The sequence below is a fragment of the Rhinolophus ferrumequinum genome, chromosome 23 (genome assembly GCF_004115265.2).
Source record: "Rhinolophus ferrumequinum isolate MPI-CBG mRhiFer1 chromosome 23, mRhiFer1_v1.p, whole genome shotgun sequence".
NCBI lineage: Eukaryota > Metazoa > Chordata > Mammalia > Chiroptera > Rhinolophidae > Rhinolophus > Rhinolophus ferrumequinum.
Window position 1 is genome coordinate 13,475,723 of NC_046306.1, and position 13,280 is coordinate 13,489,002.

At 49.1% G+C, this 13,280-nt stretch overlaps 1 protein-coding gene across 4 annotated transcripts in view; it reads right to left on the minus strand.

The window, feature by feature from the left end:
* TOX2 (TOX high mobility group box family member 2) overlaps positions 1 to 13,280 on the minus strand; it is a 124,838-nt gene that overhangs the window by 64,866 nt on the left and 46,692 nt on the right. For all 4 annotated transcript variants that reach the window (XM_033094334.1, XM_033094337.1, XM_033094335.1 and 1 more), the window contains exon 2: positions 12,404 to 12,469. In XM_033094334.1, coding sequence (XP_032950225.1) covers positions 12,404 to 12,469 — 66 coding nt within the window. The remainder of the gene's footprint in view (positions 1 to 12,403; positions 12,470 to 13,280) is intronic.

Consider the following 13,280-nt stretch of genomic DNA (forward strand, 5'->3'; position numbering starts at 1 on the left):
ACAAAGATACAAATGAGCAAATCTGGCTAGGTTCCCTTTTCCATCTACCACGTCTCCAAAACTGGAGACACTTGTACAAATACCTTGCTAATACTTTTTAACGCTTTATTGAAGCATAGGATACCAACAGAAAGTGCACAAGTCTTAAGTGGGCAGCGCAATGATGAATCTTCACAAAGCGAACAGACTGGTGTAAACAGGACCCAGATGAAGAGAGAAAACCTTACCAACACCCCCGAGGTTCCTCCAGGCCCCTCACTCCCCACCCCCACCAAGGTAACCACAAGTCAGATTTCTGTCACCATAGATTAGTTTTGCCTGTTCCGCTGCTTTATGTAAATAGAATCACACAGAATGCTCTGGGTTGATTGGTGCCCGTGTTTGTGACATTCATCCATATCATTGCATGTGGTTATCATTCACTCATTCTCTTGCTGCCCACTATTCCATTCTGTTAGGATATTTTGCAATCACTCCTCCAGCCTACTGCTGATGGACACTTGGATTGTTTCCCGTTTGGCGCTTTGATGAAAAGTGCTGCTATCGACATTGTTTTACGTGTCTTTTGGTGAACAGATGACTGCATTTCTGTTGAGTGAACACCTACGAGCTGAATGACTGGGTCACAGAGCTTTAGACACTGTGAAATGGTTTCCCCAAGTGGTCGCCCCAGTTGACACAGCAATGTGTGAGGGTACCCCGTTCCTCCACAGCCTTGCCAACATGGGGTTGCCTGTCTTTTCCATTTCCTGCATTTTGGGGGGAGTATTAAATAAGTTTTAAAATGCCTCCCCACCCCTTCTCCTGCTCCTCCTCTCCCAGCTCTACCTCTGGCCATGGAAGACTGAGGCCAGCGGCAGGAATCAAAATATAACTGCCCCAGGTTTGCGTATCACACAGATACAACCTCTAGCCACAACACAATGCCCTTGAGGGCCATCCCAGCACAGTAAACAGCCAGAAGCAGCACAGACCCATTCCAGAGGCCCTGTGCTATTACAGAGAACTTTTGTAAGGTTCCCTTGAGGGGTCTTTGAAGAGAGGATCCCTCACTATGCAATGCAAGACTTCCACGAGTTCCTTCCCCATCTTCCTCTCCAAAGCCACTGTTGTTCCCATGGTCCATCTCCCCGTCCTTCTTCACTCTGTACCCCTCCTCTCAAGACATGCACTCCGGGGCCCCCAGGCTCCTGTGAGCTTCCCTCATCACACCCAGCTGGGTGCCCTGGGATATTCATTGGTAATCTGTCACCAGGCAAACAGGTCATCTCAGAGACCCACAGCACTGGCCTGACTTGAGGGCTTCTGGGCTGGATTTCTGTTTACTTGAGACACAAGCCTCATCTTACCCATTCCACCCTAGTCCTACATAAAAAATGTTCACAAAAGACGGCGCTCCCAGGCATTTTCCTAGCTCCTTCATGATTTTGCTTCTCTAAACTGCAAATTCTAACAACAACAACAACAACAACAAAACCTTTATCAAGTTCCTCTCATAAGCAGCACTGGCTGCGATGGTTACCTTATACCCACTTAACTAGTCCTATTAACTAACCTACACCCAGTTAACTAGTTTAACTAAACTACTTAACTAAACCACACCCATGTCTGATATTCTTAATGAACCTGCAAGGGAGGTATGAACACCCCCTTTTCACAGAGGTAGAAAAGGAGGCAAGAGAGAGTAAGTAATTTTGTCAAGGTCACACAGCAAGAACAAGGCAGAAGCAGGAGACCCCTGGAGCACAGACTGGCCCCCCGAGTCCCCTGCCCTCCACACTCTCACAAGTGCTGGCAGGATGAAGGGTGCCAGGTGTGGCAGGGGCAATAACCTCATGCCTGGATCTTTGTTCCCCATCAGAGCCATAGGCTTTGAGTATATGAGAGACGAGAAATTGCCTGTCTGGACTCCATGAAGGCCTTTCAATATTAATGAGCTGTGAATTAAGGAAGCTTGGCAAACCCAGCTGTTCCCTGAGCGTGAGAGGGAGGGGGCTCTAATGGAGGGGGTGGGGGAAAGTCATGTGTCTTCAACAGGCTGGAAATTATCAGGAGGCATCTTTTCTTGATTGTGTTATGGAAGGTGGGGGTCGCATTTCTTGGAACATTTTAAAAGCAAGATAGTTCCAATAACATCTTTTCAGTTTCAACCTTTAACATAATTTGATTTGCATTAGGTAAAGTAACTGCGTGGTCTCCCCTTTGCCAATGATTCTGATGCTGCATTCGATTCCTGCTCCCACCATGTCCTGGATGGGTGACCTTGGCAAGTAGATTTACCTTCCCCAAAATCAGGTTTTTCACCTGTAAAATGGATACTTTAGTAACACTTCCTGCTAACTACCATTTGCCATAGACCGAGCACTATAATAAGAACTTTGGGTATAAGTGCACCTAATGGACTCCTCCCCATATCACTTTGAGGCATTTCCAAAGACAAAATTAGGGCTCAGGAAAGTTGGTTGACTTGCCCAAGGTCACCAGGCATGAAGTGTCAAGACCAGAATTTGAGCCCAGTTCTGTCTTCTCGTGTCATTACCCTTATGTCCCATCCAACGGAACCTCTGTATTGTCACCAGTGGCGGTCTGGAACTCGCTTAGATCCTCAGGGGCACCTTCAGCATGGGGACGACTCAGCCAGGTGGGGCAGATCAGTTTTTGGCCTGTTGGACAGAGCACTGTCCCTTCTAGCGACTCAGGCAAGGGGATGCAGGAGGCCAATACCTTGGCCACAAGATACAATCCAGACGGTCCCTCAAAGACACCCAATCAGCCCCAATTCACAGATGCAATAAGCAAGGCTCAGAGAGGGCACATAACCCACTCAAGGGCACACAGTGAAAGAGGCTGGAGAGGGCCCGACCCTGGCTTTTGACCCGCTAGAAGCTAAGGACCCGGCACCATTCTGGTAAGGTCCCCCATCTGGCCTCATTTCCAACTCTTGATCACGCATGTAGTGATGAACAGATGTGTGAAATCAGGGACTGCCCAGCAAGGACCCAGGACCTACAGAAGATGCTAAGCACAAGGTGGCTGGGAGCGGGAGAGGGGTGCCGTTTTAAAGAAAATCCTTGAAATCCCATTGCCAACCCACTGCGATTCCCTCCCCCAACCCGTAAACTTCCTGCACCATCCTCATTGTTTCCATCCCATTTAGAGAGAGTGAACGTTTCCAGGGATTCAATTTCTCTCATAATAGTTGGAAGGAAACAAAACTATACGCTGTAAACATTCACTGCATTGTATGAAAAATATCTTTATTACAGGGGAGGTGCAATAAATGCAGACAAAGGTCCCTTCAGCCCAAATCCACCCCCTAATGCCTCCATGCCTGTGTCCTCAAATATTTAAACATCTCACAGCCGGTCATCTAGAGCTTTAACATAAATGTTTTTAGCCCTTGGAAGGCACAATTAAGATTGGGTGAGGTCTAAGTACAACTCCTTCTCAGCAGTTTCTCTCAATGAAAATGAGAGGCTCGTCCATTTTTCTGAGCACGTGTGTAAGGACTGATGTGGGAGAAAGCTCGTTAGTTCAGTCTGACATCTACTCAATTCTTTCCATATACATAGGATGGGGTTTTCCCCCTCCTTGCATGTTATTCTCCAGCTGCGCAATGATATTAAATTTCATCAGATTTGAACAAAATCTATGGTCTTGAAACAGTTTCCTTTAAGGCCCCTCATATTTATTCAGAATTCATGAATCATGTTCCGATAACACAACCATAATTATTTTTAAAGTGTGATGTTTGTGGCTTTAATAGGAAATGCTTGCAAAAGGCCTTTTCTCTTTGATTGTTCGTAATCTTAGCAGTAATCGCTGCTGTTCCCTGCTCTGCACCACAGCAGGCGAAACACAATTTCATTTTAATATGAATTGCGAGCTCTTCACCCAGGTTTTAATTAAAGCAATAAAAGCCATGTCATCTGTGCCCTTTACGATGTACACAGAGTCAGAGGCCAGAGTTACTAAGCCCAGAATCTTAGATTTCGACAACGGCAGGAGAGCCTTCTGCTGCCCAATGCATTTAATGGGAAGCATTTTTGTCTGTTTCAAAAAGACTCAACCACCCCCTCTGTCTCTGTGCTGCAGTTTTCTCATCTGGCAAATGGGATAACAACAGTATTTACCGATAAGAGTTCACGTGAGGATGAAGTGAGACTTGCCATGGGAAATATTTAGCTCCATTGCCGAGTAAATGTCATTATCATCACCGTCATCGTTTAGTACTGAAAAAAGTCAAAAGACCATCTACCCTAATTAGTCACATGAGGAAACTGAGGCTCTGAGAAATACCAACACAGGAGGAGGGCATAGAGCAGAGCTGAACCTGGAACTCAGCGCTCCTGGCTCTTTCCGCGTTCTGGGCATCCTACAGTGCCCCCTGCTGGAAGGAGGCCGTGCCTTCAAGGCCACAAGAACAGTGTCCAGGTATTGCAGGTCTGACCCTGACCAGCTCCTGTCGTGGGGCCTCCTGGTTATACCATCGACCTACTCTCGGTCTATGCTTGAGCCACGTGGTAAGAATAACAGACCGGGCATTCCTGGAGATCTATGAAGAAAGGTTGCCACACAAACACAGTGGTGTTCAGAACCAAGAGCAAGAATCCACTTCACTCAAAGTCCTTGCACGTCTCTAGTGTGCCAGGTGTGGTGCGAGGTGCTGGGAGGCCTCGTTTTGTAGTATGGGAATCTTGGTCTTTATGATCTCACAACTCCACTCCAGTGCACATTCGAGGAAGGGGCGCTGAAGGAGCAGTGGGGGGGCATGGCCCACCCTGAGTGCGGGTCCCATCTGGCAATGCTCATGATCGGGGGTGTTCACCACGCCCCATAGACCCTAAGGTTCCCCAAAGAGCACCTCAAGTGTAAGCCCCCTGCACCATCGTGCCCCACTGTGCAGTACCTCTCCCCTCGCAAGAGCCACTGGGCCCTTTGGAACTCCCACTCCAAGAACAACAGGGTCCCCTGTTTCTCCGGCCACTTCTTACAACACGCCTTCCCCTTTGTCTCCTGCCTCAGTGGGAACCTGTCTCCTCCACATGTTCTGGAGATGAGCTGTCAACCCCCCCACTGCCCACGTATCTCAGGTTGAAAGGCGGACTCACATCCTGCTCCCTCTCCACGGCCCGATCCAGACTACTGTCCATCTTTCCTACAAATCCCCTCCCACCCCTCTCAGCTCCATCAGCATCCAGTCACTCATGCTGCCCACGTGTCTCCTGCTTGTCCCCTTTACCCATTGTGCTCCCAGCCTCTGGCTCTGGGTTCTAGCTTCTCATCCATTCCAGCCCAGCACCATCCTGGGTCCCTTCAGCTCCCATCAGCCTCCATGCTGATGCTGGGCTCTTGGCTCCTCAGCACCCCGCAGGTACTTCTCCACTCATTGTCAGCTCCATACTCCCCAGACATACCCAAGACCCCATCAGTGCCCACGGCTGCTCACCTTTGAATCACCACCCCACGTCCCACTCTGTGACTAAGGTGTCCTTACCACCCAGCTCCTCCCTCGTGGACTCTCTGACCCCAGATTCCCCTCTTTCTCTCCTTACCCAGCGTAGATTCCCTGGTCCTTCACTTCAGTCTCTCTGTGGGACAAAAAGCTTGAGTGTCCTTCTGGTACCCTTGCCTGGCAAATCCCAGCCCTGGATTCACCCAACTGTCTTTCCCCATGGCACCTTCACCACGCATCACATCAAATACTCTGGACCTTCTCTATCCCTCAGACCTCCAGTGCCCTGACTCTCAGCAGGTGACCAGCCCACCAACTTCTCTGAGAAGACAGATGCGGTCCGCCATTGCATCGACAAAGCCACACTCCTTTACTCCTCTGTCCCCTCTCCTGGCTAAAGCCCGAGCTTCCATCTCTGGGCAGGACCCACCCTCTCCTACCTTCTCCCCAAACTTAAACCATCAAATAACTCTTTGCTCTCTTGAACACTGAGCATCACCTTCTCCTTTGGATGCCTTCCATCAACAATTAAACATTCGAAAGACTCTCTTGCCTTAGAAATGAACATCCCTTCCAAGAAGTCCTCATGTCATTGAGCTAAGGCCTTCGCCCATGTCCTGGCCGGCAGACTTCTCACACAGCGTGTCTGTACTCACTGTTGATGTCCTTGCGTCACGCTCCGTCCTCCATCCACCCTGGGGCCTGCACAACATCCCCCATGTGTCAAAACTGCTTTCTCTGTGGTCCAGGATGACTTCCTTTCTCCTAAAACCATGGGACACTTGTCCACTGTTATCCCAGCCAATCCCTCCAAAGCATTTGACCCTCTCCTCATTTGAAGTTCTTTTAACTTGTTGAAGTTTTAATAAATCCCCATGGTTTAAAATCCCTGAAATATAAAAAGGTATAGTGAAAAGTCTCTTTTCTATCCCTGTCCACCTGGCCAGTTTCCATAACACACACACACGCACACACACACACACACACACACAGTACAAAGCCATTGTTACTAGTTTCCATATATCCTCCCAGAGTTGCTTTAATCAAATACAAGCACATAGGAACACACTTTCTTACCACCATTTTTGCACAACTGGTAACCTATTCTCTATCTTGCTTTTTTCAGTAAGTAATGGATCTAAGGAACTCCTATATTGCTTCAGTTTCCTCATTCTTTCTTTACAGCCATTCTTCCTTTACGTACATCTCTTCCACGTGATAGATGTACATAATGTCTTTAATTCATCCCGTATTATCACCCAATTGGGTTGTTTCCAATCTTTTGCCATTACTGATACCAAAACGAATAATCTTGAATATGTCACTTCTCGTGTGTGCAAATATATCTGTGGGATATATTTCCAAAGGGGAATTGCTGTGTTAAAGGTTAATACATTTGTAATTTTGACAAATGTTGCCAATTTGCCCTCCATAGGGGTCACACCAATTTACTCTCCCTTAAGTGATGTATAAAATGCCTGTTTCCCCACAGGGGCTCCAACAGCCTGTTATCAGAACTCTGGATGTTTGCCATTCTCGTAGGTGGAAAATGGTAGTTTTAATTTGTTTCTGTTATGAACTATTGTAGCGTTTTTTCATATGGTTAAGATCCATTTGTATTTCTTTTTCTGTAAACTCTTGGTTCATATCTCCTGCCCACTTTTCTATCTGGTTTTTAAATTGATTTCTAGGGGCTCTTTATATATTAGAAAAATCAGTCCTTTGACTATACTGTGAGTTGATAATATTGTTGCCCAATTTTTCATTTGCCTTTTGACTTTACGTATGCTGTTTGGGCCATGCAAAAGTTGTTTTTCATTTTAATTTAAGGTCAAATTTTTAAGTCCTTTCTTCTAAGACTTTGAGTCATAAAAATGTCTTTCCTACTCCGAAGTTGTAAAGTGTACCTGAATGGATTTTTTAATGGTGACTTCATGGTTTCCTTGAGTTCATTTAAATCTTTGATTTACTTAAAGTTTATCCTTTGATAGGGAAGGAGCTGTGGTTCCACCACCATTTTCCTCCAGGTCCCCTCCCTCCTCCTTGGAACACTCTGCCATCGGCTTCTAAGACTCCATGTTCTCCTCCTACTTCTCTGGCCACGGCTTCTAAGCCTATTTCATGCTCTTCTCCTCCTTTACTTTGCTTTCAAATGTTGGAGCTCAACATTTGAGAGTCATCGATCCTCTGCTCTTCTCTTTCTGTCTGCAAGTTTCACCCTCTCAAGGTTTTCATACCAGGGGTTGGGAACTTCCAAGTTGACTTGCCCCAGGAGCTCCAGACCTTTACAACAATCTACCTACGTGGACACCTCCACTTGAATGAGCATCTCAAATGCCACATGTCCAAGTCTGACCTCATCAAACCTGCATCTCCTCAGGCTGTCCCCAACTCAGGAAATGGTACCACCACCCTGGGAAATGAGCTCATGCTAGAAGCCTGGGATGTCACCCTTCACTCCTCCATTTCTCTCTCCTTCTGCATATCTCATTGTCAAGACCTACTCACTTCATTTCCCAAACAGACCTTAGTTCCACCCACTTATTTCCATCTCCTCTGCCTCTATCGCAATCTAGGACACCACCACCGTTTATCTGGCCTGTTATCACACCCTCCCGTGTGGTCTCTCTGTATCCACTCTTGCCATTGAGAGCTTTTAAAACTGCAAATTTGATCGTGCCATTCAATCTAAATCTCTCTCTTCCTCACTAACAAAGCCCAGTGAGTCGCTTTGACGAATCGAATGTGGTAGAAGGAGTCATGTGCAAGGTCTCTCTGTGTGTGTGACACACATACACACACACAGTTATTTCGATCATTCCTAGGACAAAGCCAGAAATGGTATTTAGAGCCATGAGAGTGGAAAACTACCTGCAACCAGGAAGGCTGTCCTGTGGAGGTGACATCTGTGGTGCCCCTGAATGCACAAATAGGCATTTGCTGGGTGACAATAGCTAGGGGATTTCTATCAGAGGAAACCGTGCGTACCAAGGCACAGAGTGGTAAATGAGCACGAGAGGTGAGAGAGTTTCATGCAAGCAAAGCATTATTTATGGTAAGAAAAACAACAGAAATAAGTCACAGCTAGCTTTATGGAACAGGTACCTTATATACTGGCTTAGGTTGGGCTCCCTTGAAGCATAGCCTGAGACGCAGATTCCCACGCCGGTGACTTACTGAGAGGTTACTCAGGAAGGAGAAGGGGAGGGAAGCAGAATAGGGCCGGGGATGGAGCTGAGCAAGGATGTGGTCTCAGCTGAGTCGGCTGGAGCTCCAGGGGGACTTACAGAGTTTAGTCCCCACTTGAGACAAGGGGCCTGGCCTTCTAGACTGCCCTCCATCCCCACCCCTCACTCCCACCGCCCCCATTCATGGTTCCCATTTGGTAGGGGCCAGTTTTCTGGAGAAGGGGCAGCTGTGACTAGTTAGCAGCAGCAGTGCCTGAGGCAACAGCTGGACAACGGGCACCCTGGCCTGGTGAAGGGAAACTGTGGGAGGCACCCACAGAACCCACAATACACACTTCATGTACCTCTCAGAACACACTTGGTGGCAGGTGTTACTTTTCCCATTTGACAGCAAGCTGACATAACTCACAGAAGGGTATCTGGCTGGGATGTGGACGAGCTGGAATTTGAATCCAGGTCTGTTGAGACCCCAGCCCAGGAAGAGGGAGATACTTCCCAGGTCACGTAACCAGGAGATACCAACCCCTGTAACTCCTGGTCAGGGTCTGCTCCCAACAGGAGAAAAGCTGATCTCTACCAGGCCCTCTGCCCCCAGCAGCTGCAAATGGGCCGGAAGCAATGGCTGAGAACTGCATCTCACCTCAGACCACCCAGACAAGTCTGGTACAAAAGAAACGCAAGGTCTAGGGAGGGGACTATAGTGATAATGTGTGAAAGCTAAGGCAGCTAAGCAGAAATTTTGTGGAGACTTGCAAAAACCAAACAATGGAGCGTGCATTTGCAAAAGAAACCTCAAGCCCAAAAGAGCTGGGTTGAAAGTTTTTAAAAGGGGACACAGTTGGCTGATATATATCCCGTAGGAACCTCTGTCTCAGCTGCAGTTTCTAAATAAAGAAGATGATGTTTCAGGAGAAGGTTACATTAAAGAGCAGGTTCTGAACATGATGAAAATGGATGTTCTGGAAGCAGACGTCTTCCAGAAATGGTTCCCAGCTTACATCCAGAGCTTTGCACATAATAGGTGCCCAATAAACATTTCCTGAATGGGTGGACCTTGTATTTAACTGTGTTTATAAACAGTACTCTATGCCATGTAGAGGGGTTATCCTCTATTGGCTATGAGACCTTCCTTTTCCCCGCATGGGTATGTCAATCCTTCAGGAATCAGAGCAACACAATTCCTGCAGTTGACGAGGCAGCACACCATCCTAGTGTATTCATGTGTGTATGTGTGTGTGTGGGGGGGGGAGGGGCGGTGTTCAAGCAACCACTCCAGGGGAAAAACTGGAAGGAAACATACAGAACTTTTGCCGTTAAGAATCAGAGGCCAGTGGAGCCCCAACCAAGCCACTGGGAGCTCTAAGTCCCAGAAAAGTCTAAGTTATTCTTCAGAAAAACCAGCATGAACAACATCCCACATGTTTCTCATATGTGGTCATTTGTTCAAAGACCACAGGAGTTAGCAGCCTGTCCCATCAACAGACGGAGTCTATTTCCCCATTTCTTGAATCTCGACTGGCCCCGTGACTTGCTTTGACCAATAGAATGTGTGAGAAGTCATCAGGTGCCGGTCCTAAGAATAGACCTCAAGAGATCTTGTGCTCTTGCTGCTCTGGGAACCCTTCTCTCTCCACATGAACCTCAGGCTTGCCTGCTGGAGGACAAGAAACCATCTGGAGTAGAAGTGTCCCCCATACCAATCCGTCCACAGCTGATGTGGCAGCTTCCTGCTGCCACTTAACTGATCCCAGCCACGACCAGAAAGCCACCCGGCTAAACCCAACCATGCCAACCCACGGAATTATACACTAGATAACTATCTGTTGTTTGAAGACACTAAGTTTTGGGGTGCCTGTTATGCAGCAAAAGCTAACAGATACACTATAAGAAGTCTAGATTGTAATCGCTAAATCTGCTCACATCAAGCTTGGCTTATGCCACCAAGTGACTTAGGCAACCTCAGGGAATCCTGGTGTCTTCTTTATGAAGTTCTAAGTTAGGGAGCCCCTCTGACTGGTGGCACAATAGGCTTGGAAGGACCCCTGGAGAGCCCAGCCACCTCATTCCACTGTTAGGGAAACTGAAGTCAGAGAAGAAGAGCCACATTCACTCATTACACAAATATTTCCTGTGGCACTGGGGTCACAGCAGTGAAAAAGAGAGACTAGATCCTGCCCTCAGGGAGGTCACAGTTCAGAGCGGAAATCAGATGTTAACCAAGTCATCACACATGTGTGAAGACCACCACAAACAGTGACAAATGTCGTGAATTAAAAGGACATGGTGCCGAGAGAGAGAATCACAGTGAGCTCTTTGGGGCGGTGACATTTAGGCTGAAGCAAGCTGGTGGCAACCTTGAGGTGGGAATGAAAAGCTCTCCACATACACAGCAAGGTAATGTGTAGAGCTGAGTCCCAGACATGCAGGTTGGCACAGGTCAATGCAACAGAAAGGCAGTGGTGCCGCGGCACGTGATGCTTGGATGGTCCCAGGTCAGAGAAGGGCAATGGCATGGCCGCTCCAGCACGAGCATCTCTGCAGTGGGGACGGCGGGGGCGGGGGGGTACAGGGCCCTGCCGTGGGGCTTTCTCACCGCACTGAGACGACGGTATCTTCCCTCACTGGAGTGTTCTCCGAGGCCCACAGGCCCGTGTCTTACTCATCTATGTCCCCATAGGACTTGTCACATAGCAGGACACATAAACAGGCTTCCGTTTCCCCAGCTGGAAAGTGTGAGCCTGGCTCCCCAACTTGGACTGCCGCAAACACCATGAGTGCATAGACAGAGGGTGGAAGTCCAAGCCGGGACAGGCGTCCCCCAGCTCCCCAAATTTCGCAGTAGCTAGGACTCCTTGGTTTTCCATCCAGCACCCTGAGCTGCTGCCACCCTGCAGGCACCAATGCCTTATAGAACTGTCCTCCAGGTTGCCACCATCTGCAGTGAAGATCCTCCCCGGTGACCCAGCCTGCAGTGAGGACCCTCCCCGGTGACCCAGCCTGCAGTGAGGACCCTCCCCAGTGACCCAGCCTGCAGTGAGGACCCTCCCCAGTGACCCAGCCTGCAGTGAGGACCCTCTCTGGCATTAGCGTCTGTAGTGAGGCTGTTCCCAGCTGAAAGAACCCTTAATTTTCAGAGCCCAGGCTCTCAGTGGAAAATCAGATTCCATCCGCCATCAGGACTCCCAGAAGGCCAGGTCGGGCTGAGGTTGGGGACAGCCTTGCCCAGGGATGACTCAGCCCCCTTTACCAACAGGGAGGACGCACAGGAAGCCTCCGCTCTGGTCCCTTTGCGCCATGTCCACAAGCCTCCCCCGTGGCATCAGACAGTCCAGATGGGCGGGAGAACCCTGAATGCTTGCCTGGGTGTGTGCGCCTCCACACCAGTATATGTCTCCATGGGTGCTGTGTGGTGACAACAGGTTGAGAACAACAGGGAGCGTGTGACAGCTCTACTCATGACTGCTGGAAATTCCCCCTCTGTGCATGGAGAAGGTGGGCAACCCATTTTGAGTTTTATTACGTTTTTAATCATGCCCATTTTAAGCCAACAGTAGCCAGGTAGGGGATTTACAGAGAACATGGTAGTGTTAGTTTGATTGTCCCTTTTAAGGGGACTCAACTGATGCTTTGGATCATTCTGAGAGAGGACAGTCGTGGGATGTGCCCTCCACGGTGCCCCTCTCCCACCCCCACCCCAGGAGCAGCTTGGCTTCAGCTAGCCCAAGGCTAACTGCCCACTCAGAAAGGACGGGGCACCCACCTGGCTGGTTGAGAGGAGCTCTGGGTTCCCGTCACTCATCCCCACGTAGGCACTCTCACCATCAAACTGGAACAGAGAAGGAGAGAGAAGCAGCTCTGAGTAAAACGTTCTCAAGAAGGCCCCAGGAGAAGCCAGAGGAGGGCAGGGGAAGAAATGCACTGAGGAAAAGGGAGAAGAAGCCAAGAGGGAGGCCGGATGCCCCAGTTCCCATTTCCGTAGGGCTCCCTCTAGGGTAGAGGGGCAGCCCCGCTTCTGTGGCCCCTGAGGGTTAGCACCATGCATCACACTTAGGATCAAGAGAGGAAAACCGTTCTGCCCTTTGTACCTTGTTCATAGATGTGGCAGGCTGCCTTGTCAGATACTGAGCTCCCCACCCCTGGAAGTATGCAAATATCCCTCTTGGCCCAAATGACATCAGACTCTCAGCTAGAGCTGGAATTCCATGTGCTGGAGGGAGGCCAAGACCTCCAGAGCTTTGGGGTCATGACAGCCTGCCCCTGATGTGCCCTCCAGCTCTTACCCTCCCACCTGGCTTTGCTCCCTCACATCTGTCCCTGAGGCCACCCCTGGCCACAGAGAGTGAGGACTGTGGTAGAAACCATGTACGAGAACTCCAGGCGTGTGTCCTGAGAAGCTGCCAAGTCTGGACTCAGAAAGATTTGCCTGCAAGAGGGAGCAGGTGTGGTGGGAGAAGTGTGGGCCCCTGGCTGCCCTTTTCCCTGACGTGCAAGCCTGAGCTGGTGCCTGAACTTCTGAGGTTCCTCATCTGTCGAATGGGGATAATGCCCTGGTCCCCTGTCCACGGCATGTCACACTGAAACAAGTAGAGCACTTGGCTCAATTCCAGTTAGTTTCCATCCTCTGAGACAGGTGTCGT